The 25,939-nt window shown below is 34.1% G+C and overlaps 1 protein-coding gene across 15 annotated transcripts in view; it reads left to right on the top strand.

Moving 5' to 3' along the window:
- Window positions 1–25,939, top strand: part of ENTREP2 (endosomal transmembrane epsin interactor 2) — a 122,449-nt gene that overhangs the window by 55,695 nt on the left and 40,815 nt on the right. For all 15 annotated transcript variants that reach the window (XM_085234425.1, XM_085234431.1, XM_085234421.1 and 12 more), the window contains exons 3-5: window positions 3,120–3,230; window positions 8,100–8,231; window positions 19,187–19,294. In XM_085234425.1, coding sequence (XP_085090551.1) covers window positions 3,120–3,230; window positions 8,100–8,231; window positions 19,187–19,294 — 351 coding nt within the window. The remainder of the gene's footprint in view (window positions 1–3,119; window positions 3,231–8,099; window positions 8,232–19,186; window positions 19,295–25,939) is intronic.

The raw sequence follows: 25,939 nt of genomic DNA, 5'->3' as shown, positions 1-25,939 counted from the left end.
GTTCTTTACCCATTTTTTAGAATACTCAAGTGGATAAATGTTCAAAATAACTCTTTATATCATTTTTAATCTGTTATCAAAAGTGGTTTCCTGTTAGAAACATGAAAAAGGAATAGGAAATATCAGAATAGGAAAAAATAAGCTCTAAGTGTGCTTTATTTTTGAACATTTTCACTGTAGTTGAGCTCTCTTAATCCTAATGATTTTTTTGTTACTATTTATTTGTAAATTGAGATTTGTTTACAAGCCTTATTTTGAAGATAGGACTGGAAAATTAACATGACCCATTAGCATTAAGGTTAAATTTTTTTTCTATCAACATGGAAAGTATTACGGTCTTAATGCATCATAAGCTGTCCCTTGAAAGGGCAGAGTGGAGAACTCACATTTTTCATTCTGTGCAAATGAGTGCACTGTGATATTTAATTGTGAAAATGTTGGGTCTGCAATGTTTAAAACCCATCCTTGATGCACTGGGCGTATTTGTATTTTAAGCAGCTTTAAGAAATGTATAATTCAATTAAAGCCAGTTTTTGGAATAATTAAATGGGATAATTCCACGCCAAATTTTAAATTGCATTCTCTAGTTAATGCCTATCTTACAGTCCCCCTTGGTATTTTGCAAAATATTTTTCATCAGGTTGATATTGCAAAGATAATTAAGGCTTATCAGAGTGTGTTAACATTAACCTGTGTTAATTAAACCATATTTCTTCTGTTTGGGCTCATCCTATCTAGTAATTGTAGCTATTTACCAATGAAATATAATAAATATATGCATTTTGTATATAGTTTAATTGATATGTTCTAGATTCACATAGAAGTTTGGCAGATCGAGGGGAAGAGAAGAGAAGCAAAATGAAAGGGAGCGAGGAAAAGCAGAGTGACTTGACCCTTCTCATATCTAGACTGTTAAAGATGACATCTTTGTGTGGACTTCAGTTTGTGAAGAGAGACATAGGTTAGGGGGTTTGAAGAGACCTAAAATGCGTTATCTTCTCACTCATGGAGTATATTATTTATTATGGATCTGTTTATGTTTTGCTGACAGAGGCAGCTTCTTAAATGGGTTTTAGTTAGATCAAATATTGGTTTTATTGTTGATGCGCTAGAACTCTGCAAGTCCTGTGTCTTTTCCTTTTAAAATGTTACAAAAATCAATCGAATGCGTTCTGTGTGATGCTGTTAGATATTTCTCACATTTTTTAAATGAACTGAGTACTTTGAACACTCTGCTGCACTGAAGCATAAACGGCATGTCACTGTGTTAGTATCTATTTTTTCACTTATTTGAAAGACAGAATGTTAAGACAATTTTTTGGTAAATTGAGTTTAATTTATACATTGATTTGTTTTTAGTTAAATGTGGGCATCTTTGTTATCTTCATTTTATACTTAAGCAGTATGTTTCTTGAAAACCACTTGCTAAAAAAAATGCCTATATTTACTGCAGATACATTGCATGATCCATTTTGGGTTCCTTCGTTAGTAACCTGATGTTCAAGAATGAATATTTAGAAATATCATGATCCTTCCAGAAATAAATGGGTTATAAAGGAAAGCATAATGAATCTGGAAGAGTTATCTTACAAATTCTCTCTCCATTTTCCTTTATTTGCAAAGCTGCTGCATTAGTAATACAGAAGCAAATAGGACAAACATAAGCATTATAGTAATTCCTTATCAGTGAAGCCCCAAATTAAATAGTAGCATGTTAGGAAAGTATGATTAGGTCTGTTTTGCACCACTTCAAACACTTCTTCCCAATATGGTTTCATCTGCAGACTTACTGAGATACAGATGCACTTCTCAGCTGAGCCATTTCATCACATTTAGCCTTATATATTGTGGCTGGAAAGTTAAAGAATGTAATGCTTAGCCTCACACCTTGTCTTTTTCACTTATGAACCTGTTCAAGTCAGTCAGTATAAAGTTACAGGATGTTCAACTTTTCATTACTTTGGTGATGGGTGAAATGCAAGAACTTGATCTGAGATCTACTGAGAGCAAAGGTGACTGATCCTTCCTGCCCTTCAGTTTCGATGTTCACTGCATTTCTCTGAAGATATGAATTCTCAGGAACCTGTGTGTAGTTCATAAGAGGAATATAATGCCACCAGTAATGTGGATTTTTTTTTTCAGGACAGTTTGTAATACGAGGCTAGCATTTTGAAATACTGGCAATTTAAAAAATAAATAATAATAAAAGCAGGGAGTTTTCTCAAAAGATCCATAGAACTGTTCAAAGCAGTTTGCAGTAAAAGGGCTGGAAGAAGTTCACTGCATATTTGAATAAATGAGCTGAATATTCAGAAAACAAAAACAAAGACCCTAGATATTAACGGAATATTTCTAGGAGATGCAGCATAGCCTATATTTATCTCAAAAGTGCATTGAGTACATGTTTCTGTTCTCTTCCTGCTGGTACCTTTCAGTTTCCCTACATGCTGAATTCTCCACATACTGAAATTCATCTGCTTGTACTGGCCCAACATTTTTTATGTTTACAGCAGTAAAATGATAGTTAAGCTGGTGCAATCAAGTAAATGATTGTTTTCACGTATTTTGAAAAGAGGGTGAAGGAGTCATTAACACAGTGAGTAGCTGATATGGAGTATGTTGTTTAAATTGTAGCTGTTTAAAAATCAAGTAGATTATTTATCAAAATCTTACTCATTTTCCTTTTCTAACTTACGCAAGCTCATTACGCATGCTATTCATCAATACTTTTCCTCTTTAAGATGTTTATGTCCTTGTCAGAAAGGAGTCTGAATTGTTTAAAGGCTGCTTTTGATTATAAAAACACTTCTTGTAAATGATGTTAATTAATGAAACCATAAATTTTCAGAATATTTGACCAATATGGGAGACAAATGGGGAATTTTGAAATGCCTGGACAAAAGTGATAGTCAAGTCTGTTTTCACTTTTGCTGTTTATTATGTGAGATTCAGTTTAAGATTGAATATTCTACATTGTCCTTAAAAATGTATAAAGTCCGTTTAACATCCATCTAATTGCGTGGTAGGAAGTTCTTGAACATCTAAATGATTATTTTCTCCTGTTTGCCTCCTGCAGTGAATAATCAATAGTGTGCTTGTTTTTGTTTTTCGTTTTCCAGATAACCTTTTTCATGCTGCTCTCTGCAGTGTGTGTAATGCTGAATTTAGCTGGTTCCATTCTTTCTTGTCAGAATGCTCAGCTAGTAAAGTCCCTGGAAGGATGTCAGTTGGTGAGTAATGAAAAACAAGTCTCTTCTAAAAAGGACAATATATATTATTTTTCATTTGTTTGCATTTTATACACATGTTGCTTTAATTTTCAAACAGTATGTGTTCTGTAGAGCTGCTGTTAGCCTTTACTACGTGACAGGTTGTATTGGGAAAAAATTGAGAATTTAAGAGCTAACATATTTAGAATATTTTCCCACCTTAAAAGACTTGCTTCTATTGTAGGCAAGATAAGTGAAATACAGGCCCGTTCAAAGCAGTGCAGTGGTTGCCATGTAATGTTAGAAGTATCACAGTTTCATCCAGCGTCTCCTTCTGTAGCCAATATATTGCATAGATATGCTGATAGTTTTAGTATGTGTACAGTAATATTTTTTACCTATGTAAAGTAGTAACTTTATAATTTCCAAAGCAAGTGTATGTTAAATAAAATACAGAATAATAATTAAAAGTTGCCATAATATGACATGCTTTGAATTGTTAAAAGCTGCAATATACCTAAACTCAGTGTTTTTATCTCATGAAAAAACACACATAGCCTGCCTGAAATCTCTAATTTAAAGTAAATATTAAAATAATGATCATTTTTCCTATGAATTTGTAAGACAAAATGACATTAGATTGTAAGAATGATGAATGAGCTAGAGAATGTTTATGGACATGCGTCAGTGTTCTTTTTAATGTAATCTGACCGTAAACCAAACAAATTATCTAAACTACATGAGTATGCACGATATTGATTAAATATTAGGGTTATACTTGTTTTGGCCTTATCCTTTGGGCACACACCAAAATACTGGCTGGAATTATAAAGAGAAAAGTAATTTTCATCTCTTATGTCAGCAGGTGAATCCACAAAATGCTTCTCTATCTCTTCTATTCAGGCATTGTTTTCCTCTTCTGTTTTTTGTCCAGCAAATCCCTTCAAGTATCTGTTTGAATGCAAGAGTATATAATAAAACAAAGTTAAAATAAGAAAATGTCAACAAATATTTTTGAAAGAGACATGAAAAATGCAGAATGGGAGATCATTTGGGTGTAACTTGTCATGGGCTTTTACTTTATTTAATCAGCCTTTAAGCCTTTGTTCTGTGTTCCTCACCCATGTGTTGTTTCAGAGGAGTGTGTCTGCAACTCCATAAATGAGCTGCACTTTCTACAGTGTATGTGATTCCAGCTCTGGTTAGGAAACAGGCTTTACAAAACCAAATGAACGGAGTTAGGTACCTGAATGTGTGGAAAACCAGCAGTAACCCGAAGAGAGGATTTTCCCTATATATATATTTATTTATAAATATTATAAAATTATATATATATAATTATTATTATTATTATTTGGGGAACTTGATGGGAGTTCCTGTTTCTCATTGCTATGGGAATTTGGAATTGTGCTGCAGAGCTAGAATGGTCAACTCATGGAACCTGGAGGTGTTGCAGGATGTATACTGAACTCTGGAATTGTATTTTTTGAAACTAAGTAACATAGGTATCTTTTGTTGGGAGCTCTTTGAAGTGAGTCTTACTGTTTTCTTTTGACATCTCCACTTTGATACTAAGGCTGTTTTTAATTTACTTTTGGGGAGTGTATTTGTAATACAACTTCCCACGAGGACTTAATGAAATGGCTGTGTATTTGTGTAGAAGAATAAGTAGCTTCTCAAAAGAACTGCATTTTAACCTGCAGAGTCAATTTTGTTTATGGCAGTTCACTGTAAAGAATATATTGAATTTGTTTCTGGACAAAATGTTTGATACGTGGCATTGGTGTTCTCATGGAATGTCATCTTATCACATCTTGCATATGAGAATAGCATCAAAGTCCTAAGGAAAAGAAAAGAACATAAATGTTGGAAAATAAATGGAATTACTTATGCTTTTCATGCTCAATGGACCATTCTTTGATTTGTTGACAAAAAAAAAAAGCTCCTAGGATTTCTCTACTCTTTAATATATATTATATGATTTCAGGTTAGAAATGCTCTTAACTACTCAGTATTTTTGACATTTATTGCACTATAGTATTAACTAAAAAATTGTGAGTGGATATTATAAATAACGTAATAATGGCTTAAGGGGTCCATTCGAACCTTTGTATGGAATCAACTGCTATACTGCTGAATGCACAACAGTGATGACATACTCAGCCTTCTTTACTGCTTCCCATTAAAAAAATTGAGTTAGTGTGTCACTTCACAGGCATATTTGAAGGAAAGAGTGTATAGTAGGGCAAATTGTTAAAAGCTCTTGCTAAAATGCGTGTTTGATATTGAAAAGGAATTTTATGTTTCATTCTGATCTTAATGTTTTCTGAATATGCTATATATTCTAGGACATCCTGATGTTTTGCAAGAACTTTCACATAAACAATTCTAAGAATGTTTAAGAATTGAATTGAATTAAAGAGAGAGTTACAGAATCACAGATTTGCAGGAGTTGGAAGGAGACCTAGAGAGATCAGGAAGTAGGAAGTTATGGAACTTATTTCAGAATGTATCAAGAATCTTTCATAGGTGTTGGATTATAACCAAGGAACTATTTCTGTTCTCAGCCTTTTTTTATGTGACACGAGTTCATTACATGAGATAGAAGTAGACCTGGGATCTGTATTTTCTGTTAGAAATATCAAGTGTGCCTCACCTTAAGTCAGTGACTATTTTTCTTTGAACAGTGTCACCATGGATCACAGGAATAAGCATTCTAGTGGTAGGTAGCTTTGTCTGAAGTTCAAAACTTCAGACAAAGTTATAAAAACTTTTGTGCAGCCGAAGACTGTATTGATCTGCCTGGTGCTGATACAGCATGTGCTGTAGCATTCTGACTATTGTCTTTGATGTAACTCTAAATTGAAAGTTCAGGTTTCAAACTTCCCCTGTGCATTTATCTATCTGTTTACACCATTTCTAACATTCCTACAGGAGTTCAAGAGCAAGACCTCCCCAACGGCATTTCAGATTCTATTTTCTGTTGACTTGAGAAGCTGAGGTTGTCTGGTTATAAGCCATATTTGGGTTTTACTTGGATCTTTTGCTTTTTAAATGGAGTATTAAAAGTTGAGAAGTGTAAAATCTGAAAAAAACCTCAGGAATGTTTAAAGCAGCTTCATGAACTGTATGCTAGTTAGAAATAAATAGCACAACTTCTTGTAGGTGTGCAAACGATGTCTGAGGGTATCATCAGTCTGTGTGAAGTATATCCAGTGCTGCCATGTAGTATGTGAGAAATGGCCTAATTCTATTGCTCAGATTAAAAAAATAAAATAAAATCATTTTTAGCAATTACACAAACTAGAGAGCAACCTAGAGTCGCAGGAATTGGAGCCCACTGAGACAACTGGAAAGCATTAAATTATCTGCATTTCATCTGGTAAATTTTGTTGTTTTTTTAATGGACTCTGTTCTTTCAACTGCTGTTGTTGTTACCAGTACTAAAAACAGTACTAAATAAACCTGACAGGAATGACAATAAATAAATAAATAAATGGTCTTAATCATTACATACTTAAATATATTAACAATTTTAATATTCTTCAAGGTCTTATGCATTAAGGAAAACTTCTGTTGAGATGATTCTACATGTATGGCTGTATGAGGTACTTCTGCAAGGAAGGCTTGTATCATAATTTCTTTGTTCAGGAAATTGACAATGCCATAGTCATTTGAGGTAAAAACAGTAAATGCACATTTTCATTAGGAATTTTTTTGCTGGATTAGTGTCTGGAAAATTTGAAATACATTTCTCTTGTAGAGGATAAGTAACATGGTAGTTTAGATTTCTTAGCAGCCAACTATTTTGCTTCCGTCTTTATTTAGAGAAATACAGAATACAGCAGTGATTCAGGATGACTGAATAGTACTTTGAATCTATTATCCTTTGCATGGAGAACTGTGGAAATTTCCTGTGGGTGTCATTCTTTGTACTGATTATTGGACTATAGAAACCTGGGATCCATCATTTTAAAAAAGGTCAAGCAACTCCTGTGTGATACGAATTCCTTTTCTCAGTACGAACTATTCAGTCCTAACAATTCAGATGGAATTGTAAAATGGAGAGGTAGGAAATATCCATTTATCAGTCCTTTAAATAACCTGCAAAAATGGGAATAAAGAAATCATAGAAATACCAAATTGAGGAAATACATTCAATGGTAATTCATGGCAGCAGACTAATTAAAAACCTTTCTGGAGTTAAATTTTGGCCTAAAACTCTTTGTTTGAAGCAGGCAAAAAAATAAATGATGCAATTCTTTCTCCTTCTCAAATATGGAATTCAAAATCTGTAAGTTTTCTTCATTGAGCAAGATTCATTTTATAATCACGCACAGAAATTTAATGCTTAATGAATTCTTATTATATTCAGAACAAACCAAATTCAGGAAAACATGCGCAAATCTTTTCCAAATGAAAGTATGGTAGTTATGTTAACTCTTATTTTCTCCACATTTTCTCAATGCTTTGTTCTCTCTTCTTAAGTATGTCTTAGTTTGTATTGTAATTATTTTTTAAGTATGTGTAAGTATATGTGACATTTGTGACCATGACTTTTTTTTCTTCTTCTCTTAATCTTTCTCCATTGCATATGACTTCATGCATATTCATTTGAGTTGAACTGTGGTTTCATCTGCCCCTGCAAAGCAAACCTTTTCAGCAGTCACTGTAATTTAGTATTGTGTACTTCTTGTATTTCACCTCTTTTTATAGCTTTTGTTAGCCAATGAATGACATTCTGCTTTAGGGGAATTATCATAAACAATGAAATAAAGGTTTGCATTTTACATTTGATAGTCGCTGCTGTCACAATAAGCGTAAATAAAATTGTTGGAAAGTTTTCTTCTATTTACTGTCATTTTCTCTGACTTTTTTTTTTCCCCTCAGATTAAATTTGACAGTGATGGTGTCTGTGTTTGCTGTGAAATGCAGCATCAAACGTCAGGTTGCAGTAATCTTGGAGAAATGCTGAAACTGAACCCTCTGCAGGAATGTAATGTTGTGAGGCTGACCCTAAAGGTGCGTTATGAGAAGAATTAGCAGTTAATTTCAATTTTAAGTAGTAAGTTTGTTGCAAGACAAAAGTGTGTGATGAAAGGAGAAGTAGCTGGTGTATTATCAGTGTTTGTATACTTCTGAAAACAAAGAAAAAAATAAAAAACCTTAATCCAGTGGAATTATACTTCATATTTTGCGTTTCAGGTTAGTATCTTTGATTTGCATATGTAACTGTTTTTGTAGATTTTACTAAACCAGAGACCATGCTTGCTTATAGCTAATACTGGAAGATACAAAGACAGATACTTTTCTGGTTGTTGCTCAAGCAAACTGGAATGGAAAGTGCTGTTTTTTGTTGTTCAGTGATGTGGTAGACAGCAAGGAAATACTGAGTATTAGTAAAATGTATTTCAAGTTATGTTACTTTGGCAGAGAATGGCAAGTGTTTTTTTTTTTTTGACTGTGCATGCTTATAAACTACTGTCCAGTGTTATTAGAAGCTTAAATCATACCATATTTCATGTTGAAATGACCCAGGTAAAGAATGGAGAGCAAGTAATAGTAATATTGTATTCAATTTTATCCCGGTGTAATTGCACACATTTATTCATTGTCACCAAACTAGCAAGGCATGGTACTGTTTTGTTTTGGAAAACAGTAAGTAATCTATGAAAGAACTGATCAAGAAAAAAGAACTCTAGCCTAAATTACAGATGTTGATTTATTTTAAGTTTAATTTAACAATCGACAGAATTAAGTCTGCATCTGTGGCTCTCAATTTCTAAGCATAAATTTTAATAAATTTAGAATAGCATGGAATGAAGTAGTGTAACTGAATGTAATAAGAAGTTTAGGAATGAGGTGTAGATTGAGGCCTGGAAACTCAAAATTATGTTTATATTTGAAGCATTATTTTAATGTTCAAGACAGGTGTAAATCCTGCAAAAGGAACTGTAATAAGCAGCTAAATATTCTTCAGCTATGTTAAGAAAGATAGACAAGAAAAAGGACTACTAAGTGATAAGGATTAGATAGAAATTAAAAATCTGGTTTGCACCAAAGCTAAAAATCTGTGCATGTTTTAATGAAGATGATAGAGGGGAGAAAATGGGAGCAAAAGCCTGTTGAGTAGCAGGAATCTTGTAAGTGACAAAGAAGCAAATACTTAACATTGTTGGTCAGATGATTTGGAATGCTAAATTCAGGACTCTATTCAGTGCTGGGGTACTTTCTCTTTAATATGAAGGAAATGCAGTGTTTAACAGATGGAAAAGTATGAATCTATACAGAAAAATCTTACTAGTTGATCTTATAAAACTGGAGAGAATATATGATTACTGCTGTATGTATGTCTGTAAAGTAAACTTGAACAATAGAGAGAAAATAACGATCTTAGAGAACATTGTCAGCATATGAAATGTATATGACTTTCATTTACTGGAAATCAGGGCAAGGTTTCTAACAAAAACAGCAATAAAAACAGGTGCACAAAATGTAATTTCTTGTAAAAACATACCTCAATCACTTACAAAGAGAAATTGGTGACATTTCTGCTTGCATCAGCAGAGGACTGAATTAAAATCAGGAGTTCCTGTGAGTATAAACTTAATGTAGCACTAGTTATCATCAGATATTTTCAGTTAAAAGAGGATGATGATAATGTTTCTTAAATCTTTCATTTTTAATTCTGCATTTGTTTGTTTTGTGAGTTCTGTATTCCTGACAAATTTAAGGATTAGGAGCCTACTGTCATGCAATAAAAGAAAAAAAGATTACAGCATGTTCCTTAAACAGCTGACTGAGAAAAAGCTTACTTTTACTTTAATTTCAATTAATAAGTGCAAGTATGATGTGATTTTGGGAGAACGCATTTTTTACTAGAAGATCATTTCTGCTCATTGTTTAGGGCATCAGGGGGAGAGAAAATGTAGAATACCAAAGTTAAGGTTATAAATCTTTATGGATGATGTTACTCAAGTTCCATTCTCTATTTCTTTATTGAGACTGGAGGGAAATCTCATCTTTCCACTGTATAACCTGTGCTTTTGATGGTGGTAACTACAGGAGCTCCATTGTAAACAGAACAATGGCACGCATATCACCTGTCTGATCATGTTCCCAGTAAGGCTTTCTTGATTGTCTCTCTGTCATCTGTCTGTGCAAGTTGACTTTTATTCAAGTAAAACCAGAAAAAAATGCAGGAGCTTATATCTCCTGTACACATACACATGTGCAGGCATATAAACAAGCGTGCACAGATGTAATTGTAAGTCTGGTGTCATCTCTGGGTTACACTGCTGATTGTACCTCAGGCATAGCCCTGAATCTATTTCAAGATGAGATAGATATGAATGAGATATGCTTAGTTGTGTTTGTGGTTTTTTTTTTTTTGAGAGTGTTACAATTAAGTAGGTATAATATGCTGACATATTATTCTGCAATGAATTTGTTTGCTGGTTTGTAGGTGAATTTTGTGAAACTGAGTTGTTTTTTTAACTTAATTATGCAGTAGTATTCTACTGAATATGATTTTATTAAGTAGCAATCACTTAATTTCAAATTTTAGGCTAGAACAGGCTGAAACTAGGAGCCAGCTTTTTAGTACACGGACTTAATTTTCCTGACAGTCTTCATCTGTGGAAAGTATTTCTTCCTTCTGAACTCGAAGAATCCCGGAAGTACTAAAAACATACATGCATGAAGCTTATCTTCTTGGGCTTTGGCTTTGAGAGGATTTCCAATAATTGAAGGGAGCATATGAACAGGAGGGGGAATGGCTGTTTACAAGGGTGGATAGTGATAGGACAAGGGGAAATGGTTTTAAACTGAGACGGGAGGTTTAGGTTAGATATTAGGAGGAGGTTTTTTACACAGAGGTTGGTGAGGCACTGGAACAAGTTGCCCAAGGAGGTTGTGGATGCCCCATCCCTGGAAGCATTCAAGGCCAGGCTGGATGTGGCTCTGGGCAGCCTGGTCAGCTGGTTGGCAACTCTGCACATAGCAGAGGGGTTGAAACTGGATGATCATTGTGGTCCTTTTCAACTCAAGCCATTCTGTGATTCTGTGAGAGGATGAATATAGGTGTAGAAAATGGAATTATTTTCTAGTGTATTACTAATGTATGCTGTTTGCATGTAAGAGCATAATGTTATGTGGCTTTGGTTTAGAAACTATTTAGTGAGATTTTTAAGTTACTTTTAACAGCTTATGTAATCCAGAATATTTGCAGTGATGCATGCTAAATTATGAATATATAGAAATATTTGCTTCCTATTTTACTTAAGTGCATTTGTAGAGTGGTTTTGTGGCTATACAGGCTAAGTAAAAGCTTTTTCTTTCTGTATTTTCAGCACAAATAATTGTTCCAGAGCTACTGAAATTGAAGTACAATATTAAATAATAAAAGCGTTCTTCACTTCTGATTCCATTCAGTAGCATCTTTATTAGAGATTTCTGTAACAGGTTTCTTGCAGTTTTTCATGCAGATCTTTCATTTAGTCTCCTTTGGAGCAGAATTTATTTTTACTGTGTTTTCTGATGACCAAGTTTAACCATGTTTATTTTTTTTCCATTTAGAACAACATGGTTTCACTTTTGTAACAGAGCATGACTTCTTAAGTGTTTTTTAGTTAGGAGAGCAGACTTATCTTCTTTGATGCTCCTCTCATTCCCTCTACAACCAAATACAAAGCAAAATTACTTTTCTAAAAGGCTTTATAATATGTTGGAATTTGAATGAAGCTCAGTGGAAAAAAATAACTTTTAAGATAAGATTTTTAAATGTTGGAGTTATTTGAAGTTCTGTAACAGGTAACTGAAACATACTGGCCACCATCAAAAATAGAGCGGTTCCGGTGTGGGCTTTTGTGCTCAATAGTTAAGCTAAAAGTATTCAGAAGTTCTGAAAAACAATTGTGTAACAGACACAATCTACTCATTCTTTTCCTTCTTTTTGTTTATTTCTGTTTCTAGTTTATAAAAATGAGTGAATATTGTTAGGAACTTCTCTCATAACTGAGACACTGCCTTTTTTTCAATGACTGAAATCCATTTTGTGTGTGCTTCTCTAGTTAATTTATGGAACTTCAGTATTTCAAGAATATCTTAATACTGTATCACCAATACTACATTTAACCTAGGTACCTCAGTTAATGAAGGATTTCAAGCATGCATCCAAGCAGTGATGATCTTTTAGAGTTTACTTTTATTAAGTAATTGCACTGTTTCTTTGAAAATATAGTAAATATTTTAGGTTTTTGTAAAATACAACATTAAACTGTACCTTCATACCATAATTCTATTTTATGAAGCCTTGGCGTTTCTTCACATACAATTTGTTGTACATATGAAATTTGTATTTTTCTGAATTGTCTTCCTGGTCTTAGAGTGGCTATTTTTCCTGCTCTTTTTCAGACTTAAGCAGTTAGAACAACTGAAGTTATGATTTGACTTAAAGGGAATGTTTTCATCAAATTCGCAACTAAGAGAGGCACAGAGAGATTCGTTTAATGGGTGAAAAAGCTTTATTGCTCACTATCTATTTTCAGGTTAAAATGAAGTACCATAATTGAAGTCAATCAAGGAGAAAAAAAATCATCTTCACAGAAAGTGAAGCTGGCTTTTAGCCCTTGATCAGAGTTAAAATCCATGAGCTCAAGGCTACTGGTTACAGAGTGTCCTTTTTACACATCAGCAAGCTTATTTTACTCCTTTTATTGGTTATTGACCAAGCTCTCAAAAGTTCACAGAAGTTAAGAGCCTCCAGAAATACCAACCTATTTCCTCAGGAAAACAATCTTTTCAACCAGCAAAATGGGAGTGTTTTGTCAAGTTCAATAGAAACTTGCTATTTCAATAGTGTTGTACAGGTTTAGAACTCTTAGGAAGAACTGTCTTTGTCTTATGTAACTTATTTTTTGGTTATATGTGCATAAGTAACTCAGTTTACAAAAAATAAAACTATCTTAAATCTTGTAAAAAAAAAAAAAAAAAAAAAAAGCACGGAGAGAGAAAATTGGAGATGAAAAGCCTTGATCTATATTTTGGTACCTTCTACAGCAAAATAGTTTTGAATGCATGTTGTCAATTCTTTGTAAGCAGCACATGTGGATAACTTTCATAATAGTTGAGAAAAAACAAGTACTTGGTAATAACAGTGCTTCATCTGTGTGATATGTTAACATTTTTTAATGTTAAATTCCCTGGTTTGGTAATAATGCATGTAATTGAAAGTACAATTCATCACTATGATAAGAAGAGGCAAGGGAGTGATTAAATATTAGCGAAGACTACATTTGAGTTGTTGTGAAGCTATTCAGAGGTTCTTGTTTCATGTATTTTCATTTGCCTGGTTTCTATTCTGTATTCTGTGGGTATGTAAAAGAATTATGGAGCCCTAGAGTATATCGTAAAATGATATTTTTGGACTACTGTATATTCAAAAGAATTCTGAAACAAAGTTCAGTCTTTAAAACATACTCAGGTGTTGTAATGTAACTCCTTTTTAGAGGTGTTCCATAGGCTTCACGTAGTCTCTGATTTAGGTAAATGTTTTTCTATAGTCATTTACCTGAAAGACAGTGTACTTGAAAATGTAGGCTGTATCTTCCTTAGACTGCAGGAAGAAGTAGATGACTTCTAGCCCTGCTGACTGTAACTTGTTTTTATTTCATATTTTTGTAGTTTAATCATTCTCTGCTGGTAATCTTCATATTGATAATATTTTGAGAGGCAATCACTTCTGCAAGTGTATCTTCCTTTGCCTTCAGTCACCCACTAATCACAAAAAATCCCTGCAGTTTTGTCTTCTCAGCAGTCACTTGTAAACTGGTGATGGAAAAGGCTATGAGGAAATGGGTGAAGATATGGTAACAGTATTTCAAGGTTTAATGGCCTTAATGTGATTAAAGGGAAGGGGAAAAGGGTCAACAATCTCTGGGGCACTGAAGTTTCTTAACTGTTTTTTGTGTGATCTGAGCTCACTGACATAAAGTGGTTAAGATCCCTCAGATACTTGAGACCACAGCTGGGGGTATCCAGAGGCCTATAAAGATATAAGATATCTGATTCTTACTGGTGTGAATACCTCTCTTTAAAGCCCCCAAATACCTTTAAACAGGCATAAAATACCGAACAAATAAATCATGGATGTGAGTCACTGCTGATTCAATTTTTTGCTTAGACCTGAACAGTTTCAATGTGAAAGTAGGTTGTTCCATTCCCTTCTAGTAGTGAATGTGAGATAACTTGACCCACATGTTGCACTGAGGTAACAGAAAACTCTCCTGCTCTGCTGGTACTAAATGAAACACAGAAGGCCTTGACACAAGATTACAGTGAATTATATTTATTTTCAGTGTGAATACATGAAAAAATATGCTCTAATAAGAAAACTTAAGGTCAGGCCTTGTGCAGCCTTTTGGTAAAATATGATGGGTACCTGTTTTTGGATGTCTCACAGTTCATTAGCTCTCTTTTCAACAGATAGGATCAAATTTACTAGAGATTATTACATAGAGCATAAAAGAAAATATTTTAAAGTTGACTTCTGGTGTAAATTTAAGAGTTTCCAGAGATCTACGGGATAGCAATATTGTTATTTTTGTATTTTCTTGTGTGGAAATGTAGTAAGCAATGTAGTCTGTAAATCATTCAAAAATCAAAGCTAAGATAGCTTGCATTCGTCAACTAAGGTCTAAAAGCGATTGCATTAAAGAAATGTTTTGAATGTTGAAGAGAAAGTACAATTTTCAAAAAAAGGCATCAGATCCTTTTACAAGGCCGTGGTTAAGAATGTTAAAAGGATGGTGCTGCAAAATGTTAAGCTGTCACTTTGCTGGAGAGCTCTACTTGTAGTGTGATTGGGTTCTATGTAGTAGACCTTTCAATTTGTGTAGCCAGCAATGCCTACTTGTGTACCTGAGAGCACCAGAAAACCTAACCTGTGATTGATTCTGATGTGTGTAAACTTTCCCTGTAGCTAAGCTGCATAGAAACACATTAAGATTTTGTAGTTATGGCATCAGTAAAATAATACTGGTAATGGTTAAATTTTGGAACCGAGTAAATCCTTTATTACAGCCAGCTTGGAAAAATCAAATTTTCTACAAACGAGCAATAACACATTCCATAACACATTCCAGTCTAGCAGGTAGACATAAACCCAGAGAGGGAGGTATTTCAGCGTAATCAGTACTAATGCATGAAAACAAGAGCAAGGGTATGAGGAATCTCCATTCTGTTTCCATTCAGCCTTCCCAAACATAAATAGTTCTGTGATATATTGCTACATAGTAGATCTGACTGAGAGCTCCAACTCTGTTTCTTGCCAAAATTCTAAATGAAATTAAATAAATGTGCAATGTCAAAATGGCATTTTTGGCTGAAATACTTCTATTGGCTCTATTAATAGATCTGACTACTTTCAGATTGGAGGAGCTATTTTATAAAAGAAAATGCAACAGAGAAGGCACTGCAAATTTAGCTTTTAAAAGATAGTTGATAAATATTTAAGAACATCTACCAGATTAATCTTCAGTGCCATAGTAGGTGGTAAATAGGCTAGCTGAGTCTCTTTTTAAGTTATAATGCTCCTAAAGTGAATTTTACTTCAGTTGATGTCCTGAGTTTTATCGCTGGCATAATGAAATTCTGAAGATAAACTATGTATAATTTTAACTGCACTAGTAAAGATAGAGCTGCAGTATCACAGAAATAGTATTAAAACAGTAAAACTAACAAAAGCTTAGAAGACATTAGTTCAGTTTTTTCCTTAAAACATATGGATGATAGCGTAAAAAAAAAAAATTGAGAATGCACAAATATCCTTTGCAGAACCACAATGTGAGTAGAAAGTGTTTGTTAAGAGGGAAGGAAAAAGCAATGAACAGGTACTTAGTTAATGGCATGATTATTTTAATTATTAAGGTGTTCTAAATACAGAACACTACAGATTTTTTGGAAATCAGTATTAAATTTAGCTTTTGAGATTTACTGGGGACCCAGTTGAGAAAAACAGCTGGCCATAAAGAGCTCACAGTGCCATTCAACTCCTGTGGGTATTAATCTGAACAGATCCAGGTCTGCTTACAGGCAATTCTGACAGCTACATCTATTCTTAAAGGGAATTGTGTCTTATTACAGAATTAAGGTATGGCAAGGAAATCATGTACATAAACTGCAACAGAATAATTTCATGTTGTACATTATACCAATCAGAGCATTAATTATTACATGAACATGCAGAAGAATCAGATTATGCCTGTAGAAAGGAGCAAAAATACCTAGAAAAATTCTGGATGATAATAAAATTGGTTTAACTGTTATAAAACTGAGGAGCAAAGAATCGTATTTCACACCTTACACATTCGTGCATTGTATTCTCTGATCATGCATATTAGTGCAGTAGATGCAGATTGCAGAAGGCAGTGAAAAACCCGTCACTAATAGATAGAGATAGATACAGATTTCCTACTCCTGTAACTGTTTGTGGGCAGGTGCTGTGGAGAATTAGGCTAGTCTCTGTTGTGGTTATTACTGCCTTTTTAGAGACATTTCCTGAAGGAAGTTTTAATTGTTATCGTGTTACAGCTTGGATCTGCGTAAGTATCAACACTGTTTTTCTGGGTAGTATGTTTGGCCACAGAGAGTTATTGCTATTGCTGTTGAATAAATAGTGTCTTATGAATTACTCATTATCTGTTCAACAGGACATGGGAAGGAAACTTCCTGAAAAAGCTAAACTGTCAAACAACTAAATAATGTTTATTTGGGGTTTGGATTGGGTTAGAGGGTGAGGAGAATGTTACTGGATGGTTTGTGGTTTGATTCCTGTTTGAATTAAAACAGACTTTAGAAATTTTTTAAAAATTAATTACCTCTCTTTAGATTTTGAAATACTCTAGTGTTTGTTGTCTGTTACAGGAACGGAGCAGTAGTAGCATGTAAAATCATGCTATTTTGAGGCTGGCCAATTGTTTATTTTCCACATAAACTATTTTCAGATTAGCTAGTCTACTATCTAATATTAGCATTTTGTATATAATACTTGAAACTACAGATGTGTTATGTGATACCTTGGATTTAATAGCAATAATAACCAAATATGAAATGGTGAAATGAAATACCAAAATATTTATTTTTCTGAAGTTGCAGGCATTTATAATCAAGTTAATCAAGTGCCTTTCAGATTAGCTTACAGTCTGTGTTTTTCTGTAATTACAGAGTAATTGTACAGATTCAGTTTGTTTTCTGTGTTTCACTCCTTTTCATGTTTCCGATGAACTTTACTACTGGACTTATATGGAAACTAGCATATCCTCTTTCACAAATCTTAAATAGACATAAGTAAGAGTGAGGTTTTCATTGTGGCATTTTTTCCAGTTTAAATACATATATGTCTATATATATGTGGTTATTCTTCTGTCCTTATCTAGTAGCAGGAAGAGGAGGATGGTAGTTCTTCAGGAAAGGATCTGGTATTATATGGATAAAGGATGAATCAACAATATACAATTGCAAAAATCCTCAGTCATTACTGCACTGTTCAGAATTCTGCATTTCAGGAAGAATGTGGGCCAGCTTGAAGATGAACCAAATGGAAGTGGTCAGAGGCCTAGAAAATCTGTCTAGGATTTCAAGAAAGGATTCTTGAAATGGAAATATTCTGGTGGAAAAGATGGTTAAACGTTGGAATAGTAGCATGAAGCTCTGTGACCTTTCAAAACAGATGGCTGTCCTGAGGCACAGGAGTACTGTGAGGGTCTTAAGGATGCTTTGGATCCTAACTTGCAACTTTGATGCAGAACATGTTATTTAGCGTAAAAGGTACTGTTATACATTTGGGTTACCTAATTCTTTTGGCTCTAAGTGCCAGTGGTTTACAAGTTAGGTTCTGCAGTATGCATTAATGCAGAGTTTTTTTGCTCATAGTATATTACAATTTGATTGTTTTTCACCTGAAATGGCTGTACTTTTACTGGCTATTCTGAATACTGACTGAGCTTGTAATTGTGACAGGTACAGCAGGTAGGCGGTTGCTGGAGAAGGATTTTAGGGATTTTTGTAATGTTATCAGCATGATGAATCAGAGTTCCTTTTCTTTTCCTGCAAAGAAAATAAACAATAATTCAGTGATTGAAATAAATGGATGCTTATGTTTTTGTTTTAGCTAGTTTTTTGTTTGTGTTGTTTTTGCTTTGTTTTTAATTACTCTAAATATATTTCAATTTTAATTTTTTTTATTCTACTTAGTAAGTATAAATATTTGTTGTAGTTGAAAACGTAGTTTTTAAAGAAACAATGTGGCAGTATGCACTTTTACTTCCCACATACAGTCAGTGCTTTTCTTCCATACTTTAAAATGCACTTGTTTCTTTCTGATCTGTTTCAGATGCACAATATATCTAATACAGAATGAAATTCTCTATTTCATGCTAATTTCCCCATTTAGTATTTTTACCAAATAACCCTGATTGGCTGATTTCAAATACTGTAAGCGATGGCATTTCTTCATGTGTGGTTTTGTTTTTAACCAGAAATGTGTTTGTTAGTATTTTACTAGTGATATCTGCAACTTGGAGTCTATGTGAAAGCAACAATTTATCCTTTGCAAGGAAACTGGAAAACTTCAAGTATTTCTGAGGAAATTTCTAACACTGAATGTACTAGGTGGGGAAGAGAAGACTGTAGAATTGTTTGTGTTGTAAAGAACCCACAACATCATTGAGTGCGACCATCACGTAACGTTAGCAAGTCCTCCACTAAACTATGCCCCTAAAGATGTTTGTTTCTGTGAGGGTTTCCTTTGCTGACTGATTTAGAGCAAGTATTACATGTTGAGTGAATTCTACACAGCTAATTGAGACCATGTAAATTTGCTAACAAGCATCAGTGTTCATTATCGAATTACTAAAAATATTTCCTGTCTTTGCGTCCCTGAGATAAGAGATGATATTCTGATGCATGTCTTTTCACAGGACCTGTTGTTCAGTGTGTGCGCTCTCAATATCATCTCCACCATTGTCTGTGCTTTGGCAACAGCAATGTGTTGCATGCAGATGGTTTCTTCTGATCTCCTGCAAATGGTGAGTGCGTTTCAGGAACAGCACAGAATGTTGTCCAACATGACTTTTTTTCCTATTATGTATATACTCATTTGTACCTATTCCTTGCTTAAAACTTAGGCCTACTTGTGTGTCTTTGCATAGTGATAGAATGTCTGTACCTAGGTATGTATTTTAACTGTGTACATCTCTATAAATACAGTATATAGATGTATGGAATATGAATAACTGCTGCATTAGATGTGTATTATCTTATATTACTGTATTATATATTGTTATATATTCTATATTATATTAGAGAGCTAAATTCAGGATTTTGTCGTTGGGAGTAAATAATTTTGGTTACTGGGGTAACTTTGGTTTATATATGCACATTACATTTTCTGTTGTTGTATGTTCACTGTATTCAATTTTCACACTACCCAGAGCAATTACTTAGCTTTGAGATACTATTCTTCAAGTATGAGAACTATATAGTTGTGAGAACTATATGTTCGAAAGTGGAACTTTTCATGGCACTGTGCCAATAAGTGTTTCCAGAAGGAAAACGTGCTCAGCTCTGGAGTAGTACTTGTGTTTAAAACAAAAGGGAAAATGATCATTAGTCTTCTGCACAGTCAGCTGCATTGCAGGATGATGTCTTGTTTTGCTTGGAAAAAGAGAGCCCTCCTATCCTGTATAAGTGCTCTTCTTCTCAAGATTTCAATTTAATGTTGAAACATAAACGTGCTAACTTTAAATTAGTGTTCGGCAGGCCACACAAACTATTTAACCCACCTCTACAACAACTAATCTATGAAATAATCCTGTGTTTAGTATGAGACAGCAGACATGCAAACTAATGCTAGTCATTTGTAAATCTTGTATTTTAAAAGTCTGTGTGACAAAAATACTGTCCTAACAGGATACATGTAAACAGTTTGTGCAGTAGTGAGAAGTTGTATAACTTGCCCCAACGGCTTAAATGAATAAATATATACAAATACATTCACTGCCATGGATTTCACTTGAGTTCTCAGTATGTGAATTAGAGACATGGATGTTCTTTCTAGAGAAGTGTTCCAGTCACTGGGTTACAAACTTAGTTAAAATGCATCCTCAGTCTGTGAGCTTCGTGTGTTAGTGGACGTAACAAAGGGCAGGCAAAATTTGATGTGCCATAAGAGCATATTTTCATTTAGCACTCTGTATTCATAGTGTGTATGCTTGCAATGGCTTCTAAATAGTGCTTATTTAATAGCTGTCTTCTGGATGTCAAACAGCATTGACAAAATTCATCATTTCAGCTGATGACATATACTGTATTATAAAGAACTTTCACCATTTGTAGGTATTCTTTCTTTTTGTGCAATCCCCATCCCATCAGTGTGTTTGCTGCAGGATGCCCTTGACTAAAGATCCTGATCGTAAAGTAACCTTTTTCATGTTGCACTGATCACAGGGAAACAACTGATCACCACAGCTGGAAAGTTCTATCTTTCTAGGATGACAAGGTTAGCAGTGATCCAGAAGTGGAATCATTTGTATTGAGGAAACCTTAACCTAGACTTAATTCTGTGTTTTTTTTTTCAAGGTATAAGAAGAAGGAAATTGTGTAGATGACAACAAATCAAGAACAATATTAAAGTACATCTGACTTGCATGCACAAAATGGAATAACCTCAATAAGAATATATTTGAATACCTTAAAAGCACATTATTTTTTTTCTCCACTACTTCTTTCTTCATTTCTTGCATAAAAGTTTCTCTTTACCACTAGGAAATGCTTCTGTTATGTCACTTTCTTTGTACTTCCCATATTTTGTGCCTCCAGCTTTCTGTCTACTTGCTCAGTTGTCGGTTCTGCCTCTCCACGTCTACAGCTCTGTTGATGTGAATTTTCTTCCCTCTCTGCAGAAGAAGAGAGATATATATTTCTTTCAGCTAAACCCCAGTCTTTTGTTTATCCTTAAGATTTTCCCTTTCTTTTTTTTCAGGTTGCTATGCCAGATTCCTACCAGGTCTAAGTGAGCGTAACTTCCCTGGGGCTACGCTGACTTAGACCAGCTGAACCTGAAGAATACTCTTTCTTTCACTATTTTCAATCTGTTGTCCTTTTGATTCCTTGTTTTCTACGCCCCCTCCAAAAATCTGATTTACTACTTTTTCTTTCTTGTAAATCCTTTTATCAGCAGGGTTTTATCATGCTGGAAAGTTTAAGATCTCAGCACAAGGAGATAATATCCCATTTGTAATGTATGTTTTTGTTCTCTTACTCTATTCTTACTGCATAGCTCTGCTGTAGGAAGAGAAGCCATGAAAGTGAAATTCTTAGTCAATAACACATTATGTACACATTATGTAGTCTGGAAAATCCTCAGACATCATTAGATTATACAACCTTTAAACTTGCTGTCATCAGTTTTGTGGCTTGTGTACTGCATCTATCTCAGAAATTAACCAGTTAGAATGATGCATTTTTGCTGCTTACTCAGTCTTGAAATAATTTCTAGTTTTTCTCTGCTATCAAGCTATTCTGTGTGCATTTATTGCCTAGCAACATTGATCTTGTACATAATATACGTAGTTTCATAAATTTCTGCAACAGGGTTTCATGAGTATTTGCTTCCTTGTATAACCTGTGCATGCAATAAGTATTTTATTCACGCAAGCAAACTGACAGTATTTTATTGGGAATTGGTACCTCTGGATGTAGTGATCTTTTAGTAAAAATGCCCTGAAAACTATAACGCAAACTGTCCAGTAGAGCACACAGATGAAATTTTTCATTACGTTTGAAGCTTTTTGTTTAAAAATGTCACTGAACAAATATTGGCTTTCAAGTATTGAGGAAAAAAATACCAGTTCTTGTGGTATCTAGGCAGGTCCCTCCTTGGGCTGGGGTTTGAGATACACCAGTTATTATATCTTCAGCCCTAGAGGCTGTACCCAGAGGTGTTAGGTTCCATAGGATTTAAGAAATGTGAGCAGAAATAATTGTTTCCAATTCCAGTCTTTAAAAAAACAACTTCATTTCAATCTATTTTTTTTTCCTGCACTTTTTAAACTAAATGATCTATCACACACATCCTTACTCTCTAATTACTTTGAAAATAAAGTTCAAGATGTAAGTGAGGTACAAAAAAAATAGAGAGAATGAATATAGGAAGTCAAGTGCCTTGGAAAAATGTTTGTTATATCTTATGATACATTATATTCCGTAATAATGTTATTGATTTTATGTAAGCTGTCAGTAACACTCATCTTTTTCTTTGTATTTATTTCAGTAGGGACTTAAAAGATACCTGGCATTTTTAGACAATGCTCTTCTAAATGTTATTAAACTCATTTTTTTGTACTGATTTAATATATACAATAATTCATTAATTTATGCCAATCTTACTCTTCTGTTAGTGATAGCTTCCTAGTAAGAAATGTGTTTCAGCATGTGATTCTTCTCTAAAAGCTATCCTGAGGACCTAGTCCAAGAAGCAGATAAGAACAGGATTTGCAGTCATGTATATGATTAGATGTCCTAAATAGCAGCTGATTCTTTGATGCAGTTGTCTGGAGACAGACAGCTAAAAATATGCTTTTCTGCTTTTCTTTGTTTGCTTGTGAGTTTCTCCTCTATTCGTATTATATATAAGTTTTGTAGTTATGTCAGGATTTTTAAAAATTCTCTTTAATCTTGATTGGCATGTGTTATTCATTTTCACCATAGTAAATGAAGCATTTTATCTGACTGTCCTGAAATCTGAGCTGTGGCATTCCAGCAGCTAGCATCCATTACACTTCTCAAAAGCACATCATAGAAGAGGCAAACTGCTGTTAAAATGTGTGAGCTCATTTGGGGCGTGACATGTAGAAGTCCTGGCCAACAGAATGCCAGTGGAAGAGTACCGAAGTCCTGGCGTTGTTTGACTGTCAGAATTTCACCTGCTATATGGAGACCTCAAGCGCGTCCCCAGAACTTCCATTACTAAACATTGAAGTGTCTCTGAGAGAAACTGAGCAGACTCAGGGAGCTTTCAGTGTAATTAGAAGACTTAAGAAGACATAACAGTTTTGGATATCAGAGATGTGATATCAGTATGTGCAAGAATCTTATTCAGGGCTTGAATTTCTTCATTATCTTCTGATTCTGATATTGTGTCTGTCCATGTTAGTACACCGTCATGTACTAACAGGTGGTGTTGGAAGCTTCACTTCAGGTCCTTCGTGTCGTCTTATCTTGGCAGGCGGTCTGTGCTCAGAACTGCCTGTCTCTTATCGGCTCATAACATATTGATTACAATATCTTAAAAATAATTGAAACTGCATAACTAATACAGGAATGATAATACCAGTAAGAGGACGTATTGTGCAGGCAGCTTTGGTGGGAGTCCTGTTTTTCAGGTCTGGTAATAATATATATGCTTTTTTCAATCACATCTCTAATGGGAATGTTGCAAACTATTTTTGCATTACATTTTAGTTTCCTCTTGTTCTTACTCCTGTATTCACAAAGTAGAAATCTTGAGATTGTTGTCAGAAACCATGTTGAAATTTGCTGTATGCCAGAAACCAAAATAAATCCTAACTACTCACCAATCATCAATAATAAAAGGAAAAATAACTGTTTCTTTGAGCACCTGCTCCCGTTTGTTAGTGTATTTCATAGCATTTGTTGGCAACAGTACAACCTTACTCAATTGTCACAAGTATTATTACATGCAAGCTTGAAAAAGAGAATGATGTAGTGTGTGGCCATTGATTTGAACTGCTGAAATCTAAATTTTGCCATGAAGATCTTATCCTTTAAGAAAAAAAAAGCTGAAAACAGGAAAGGTTAAAAAAGAGAAAGTATATTTTCTTTTTGTTGCTGTTATTTTGGTATGTTTTTTGTTGTTTTTTTTGTTGTTGTTGTTTTGTTTTAATACATGCAATTCAGTTTCTGCAATATTTCAGATGCATTATTCAGCACAAGACCAGGTGAACTGTTGTGGAGTTTGAGCTTTTGTTACGGGACATACAAAAAAATTCTCCTAGATTGTTCCTTATTTGAGTTGACTAATTGAGGAACTATCCAAATCCTTCACCCCACTTATCCCTTCTCAGCTTGTTAAGCATACACAGCTTCTCAGAGTAAAAGCCTACTGATTGTACAGTGGGTGCAAATGGCACTTGTTATGTATTCTGCTAGATTGGACAGTTTAAGACTGCACTCCTTTTTAGAGCTTCCTAGAATTGTTCTTTCTGTTTATATACTCCTCCAGAAGATAAGTGTGAATCATATATCAGATTATATCAGTGTTCTGAAATGTGAAGAAACATTCCTTAATAACCGAGCTGTCACTTCCAGGATATTTTATTTGTTGCTTGAAGGCAGTTTCAGTTTCCATGTTGTCAGATGAATGGCACCTGCAAAAATTCATAGTATTATCTTCAGAGGATAGCTGTCTCAGCTAGACAAAGCAATGCACCAAAAGTTGTGCCCGTTGTGGTCAGATTGAAGCATGAAGTATACCTGCTCCCTTCTTCAGATATGTTTATATCATGGTTATCCTAGAAGTACTGGCACTGATATTACTCAGTGTGTTCTGATTTTTATCACCATCGCTGTTTTTAACTGCTCATCGTGCTATGTGATATCTAAAACAATCTGTTATTTTGTAAAGGAAATAAGGTAATGATGACACATGCAAACTGTAACATTTAATTACCGTTTTCATCAGTTTTAATGATAATGGAGTGTGTCATTACTGAAATTAATACAGAAAAATAATTATAAATCCCTTTTGTTCTCTTGAATATAAATTATACAGTGTAGCCATGCTATCTGGGCTACCAAGTTGAGTGGACTTCCTGGTCAGAGAAAAAACTCCCACTGATTTGGGAGGAAGACACAACTTAAAGAGATCGGTACATCTCTTGTATCTACGTATATTGCTTTATATCAGTATGTGGAAAGCAACTCTGGATGGTAAAAAACGTTTTGTAGAAGGATTTATACTTTTCAACAAAATTTTCAGATAATTTCAGGAGGTTAAGGATAAAAGCATTTAGACAATTGAAGCAATAAATATTCTGCTGGAAGATACACTAGCACTAATGCTAATGTCAGATGTTTCTTTTATATCTCTTACATCTTTATTTTATTCTCATCCTGTAGATCTGTGTAACACTAGTTACTTTTTTTTTTTTGAAATTATTAATGTCAATATGTACTAACAAAACACTGAGCTCTTACATTGCTGCCCAGACTTTTTCATTCTCTTTCAAGGACCTTTAAAGCTTTTTCTCTTCTAAACAATAACTAATAGGATTTGTTAAAATTTGCACTTTTTTGTAACACCTTGCCATTTAAAACTTAGGCAACAGTAAGCAGTTGTTTCCATTCATATCCTTAAGACTGTAGATCTATCTAACGTATCAATTTAATTTGTTTCTGAAATAAAACAGTTAAGTTTTCTTGGCAGAGTTTTTGAATAGGATAGGATACAATAATAATCTCAATGATAAATGTTTGTTCTCTGTACTTGTTTGTAGTAATCTTTTCCAGTTTAATGTGAGTTATAACAATGTCTGTCAGCTTTAATTTTCATTTAATTTTCATTGGTAGAGAAATATATTACTAACTTCTGCTGTGCGCTACTATTTCTTAAATGTCTTATTCCTCCATTATTTTGTTTCAGTACTTATGCC

This window comes from Meleagris gallopavo, chromosome 12 (assembly GCF_905368555.1).
Source record: "Meleagris gallopavo chromosome 12, MGAL_WU_HG_1.1, whole genome shotgun sequence".
Classification (NCBI taxonomy): Eukaryota; Metazoa; Chordata; class Aves; order Galliformes; family Phasianidae; genus Meleagris; species Meleagris gallopavo.
The sequence above is the reverse complement of the archived record's forward strand: the minus strand, read 5'-3'. Positions and strand labels throughout refer to the sequence as shown.